The 2549-nt window shown below is 33.7% G+C and overlaps 1 protein-coding gene across 1 annotated transcript in view; it reads left to right on the top strand.

Moving 5' to 3' along the window:
* Positions 1-1073: 1073 nt before the first annotated feature.
* Positions 1074-2549, top strand: part of LOC101507593 (uncharacterized) — a 12547-nt gene continuing 11071 nt past the window's right edge. Inside the window, exons 1-2 of the mRNA XM_012712241.1 lie at positions 1074-1168; positions 1951-1972. Coding sequence (XP_012567695.1) covers positions 1074-1168; positions 1951-1972 — 117 coding nt within the window. The remainder of the gene's footprint in view (positions 1169-1950; positions 1973-2549) is intronic.

The following is a 2549-nucleotide window of genomic DNA, read 5'->3' as shown; positions in this document are numbered from 1 at the left end:
GGAGGATCATGCCAACCATTATTTGGATTATTATAGGCACTCTTAATGGATTCGTGCCTATCTGAAATCAAACAAATGTCGACTTGATTCGTGTCTCCAAGCACCCCCTGTCTCACCTTCCACAAGTGCATAAGCAATTGGAATTGTATTTTTGTTTCCATCTTGTGCAACAGCAAGCAAAAGAGTCCCTTTGTACTTTCCGTACAACCAAGTTCCATCCACTGAGACAAATGGTTTACAAAATTTAAACCCAGATATGCACGGAGGGAAAGCCCAGAATAATCGTTTGAAAAGTTTTGACCCCTGCAATAGAGTATTATCAGGATATGCAACTGATACTTCCATTTCCACAATAGTTCCTGGAAGAAATTTTTGCATAGTCAACAACCACCTTGGAAGGTCATTGTAAGACTTTTCCCAGTTCCCATAAATCGTTTCGATAGCTTTGTTCTTTGCCATCCATGCCTTTCTGTAAGTGATTGTATAGTTGTATCGTTCCCGAATATGTGCAATGATCACCTTCACTTTAATTGATGGGTCAGCTTTCAAAAGAGACTTTATGCTTTCGCATATGATGTTAGAGTCGAGCTTGGTATGATCCTGTGACATAGAAGAATTTGCGCAATTGTGGGGCCCTTTCAAACGACCAATCATCCATTGGTTACTTTTTTGACTTAACGAAGCCCTGCATTTGAACAAGCATTGTGGATTGACACATTTAATTACATACCTGTATTGATCAGATTTCACAACACGGTAATTGAGGGAGTGTTTTATGTGATAATGCTTAATTGCAAGTTGACAATCTGGTTTGCTATTAAACTTCATTCCAATCTCAAGAGATGCATCTAATGGAGGTGGTTCATTAGATGGCATATCAAATTTAGAGGATTGGTAAGTATTATCCAAATTTAGATTACACATATGGAATGGTGGATCGTATGTTAGCTCTAGATCGTCACCATTGTCGTTGTCACCTTCATCGTCCTCGTCTTCATCAAAGTATGTTTCTTCTTCACTCTCTTCACTTATTTCTTGTTGATCAAAATCGGTCATATCACCTAGTGGAATATATGGTTCAAGTTGAGATGGTTCAGGTTCAGATGTTTCGGCATGATCAAATCGGGCTAATAAGTGTTTTGTGTTTCAAAATGGTATTCAAGGTGAGGTGTGGTTGAGGATGATGGTTGACCAATATCGTATAATGGATTACCATCCTCAAATGTGACATATAACTCGATAGATCCGAGTTGCGGCCACTGTTTATGAACATCAAACATGAGTTCAACATCTTCATCGTCTTCAACATTTAACAAATCATAATGAACTAGGCCTTGTCCAAATGAGATAGGGTGTCGAAAAATTATATTAGACACCTTTTGATTTTCTAACCTCAACTTTGCTTCAATTTTTTTCTTCAAGTAGGTAAGGTTGCATCCAAAATTAACTCGAATAGCTTTTTTTTCGTCGCTTTTGAAATATTTACCAATATCTTGTCTTTCACATATTTCACCATTGTAATAAATAAGAAAAACTATATTTTTTGGTGTCATTGATATGAAAATCAGATATTGGGATTGAGATGAAATGCAATTGAGATTAAAATCATATTTATAGACAACCAATTGTAATACATGCAATGCTGTAAAATACTTTCAACACTTGTCCAATCCCATTGAATCCTCTTGTGATAATTGAAAGCTTTTCCATTGTCATTCTGATTTGCCTATACGAGCCATGCATGCACACCTACAAATCGCCTTTCCCAAAGGCGACTTCATTAACATGCCTTTGATAAATCGCCTTTCCCAAAGGCGACTTTGTGACACACGCTGAAGCAAGTCGCCATTCACAAAGGCGACCTTGAAAAGCACTTGAGAAATCGCCTTTCCAAAAGGCGATTTAGGGAGAATCATAATATGTTTCACGTTGGAACTTGCTTGTGTGCAGCCTGGTTGTGTTCAGCCTAGTTGTGTTCAGCCTTGCCTTGTGTTCAACCTAGTTGTGTATTGTCAAATCTAATCCTTGCATGCATAATATTTTATTGGTCATTCAAATTATTGTTTTGATTATAAATAGGCTAAGGCCATGATAATATTTCTTCACTCTTCCACTCTTAACAACTTCAATTTTCTTTATATTTTCACTATTTCACTATTAGTATTTCTTCCTTGGTATTTATATTTCATCTAAATGGCATTGTTATGGAATGATGATAATCACAGATCAGCGCTACACTACATTCAAAATTTTGTAAGTAATACACTACTTTATTTTATATATTTTATACTCAGTTTTATTCTAAAATGTAGTTTTATTAGAATATCTTCTAAAATATTTTTTTTATATATTTTATACACATTGCACCATATTTTTTATATATTTTTAAATATATTTTAATATCTTCAAATATATTTTTATTCTAATGTTTTTATTCTAATATATTTTTATTCAAATATTTTTATTCTAATATATTTTTATTCAAATATTTTTATTCTAATATATTTTTATTCAAATATTTTTATTCTAATATATTTTTATTCAAATAT

The sequence above is a fragment of the Cicer arietinum genome, chromosome 5 (genome assembly GCF_000331145.2).
Source record: "Cicer arietinum cultivar CDC Frontier isolate Library 1 chromosome 5, Cicar.CDCFrontier_v2.0, whole genome shotgun sequence".
Lineage (NCBI taxonomy): Eukaryota > Viridiplantae > Streptophyta > Magnoliopsida > Fabales > Fabaceae > Cicer > Cicer arietinum.
This window is presented reverse-complemented; position numbering and strand designations above follow the sequence as displayed.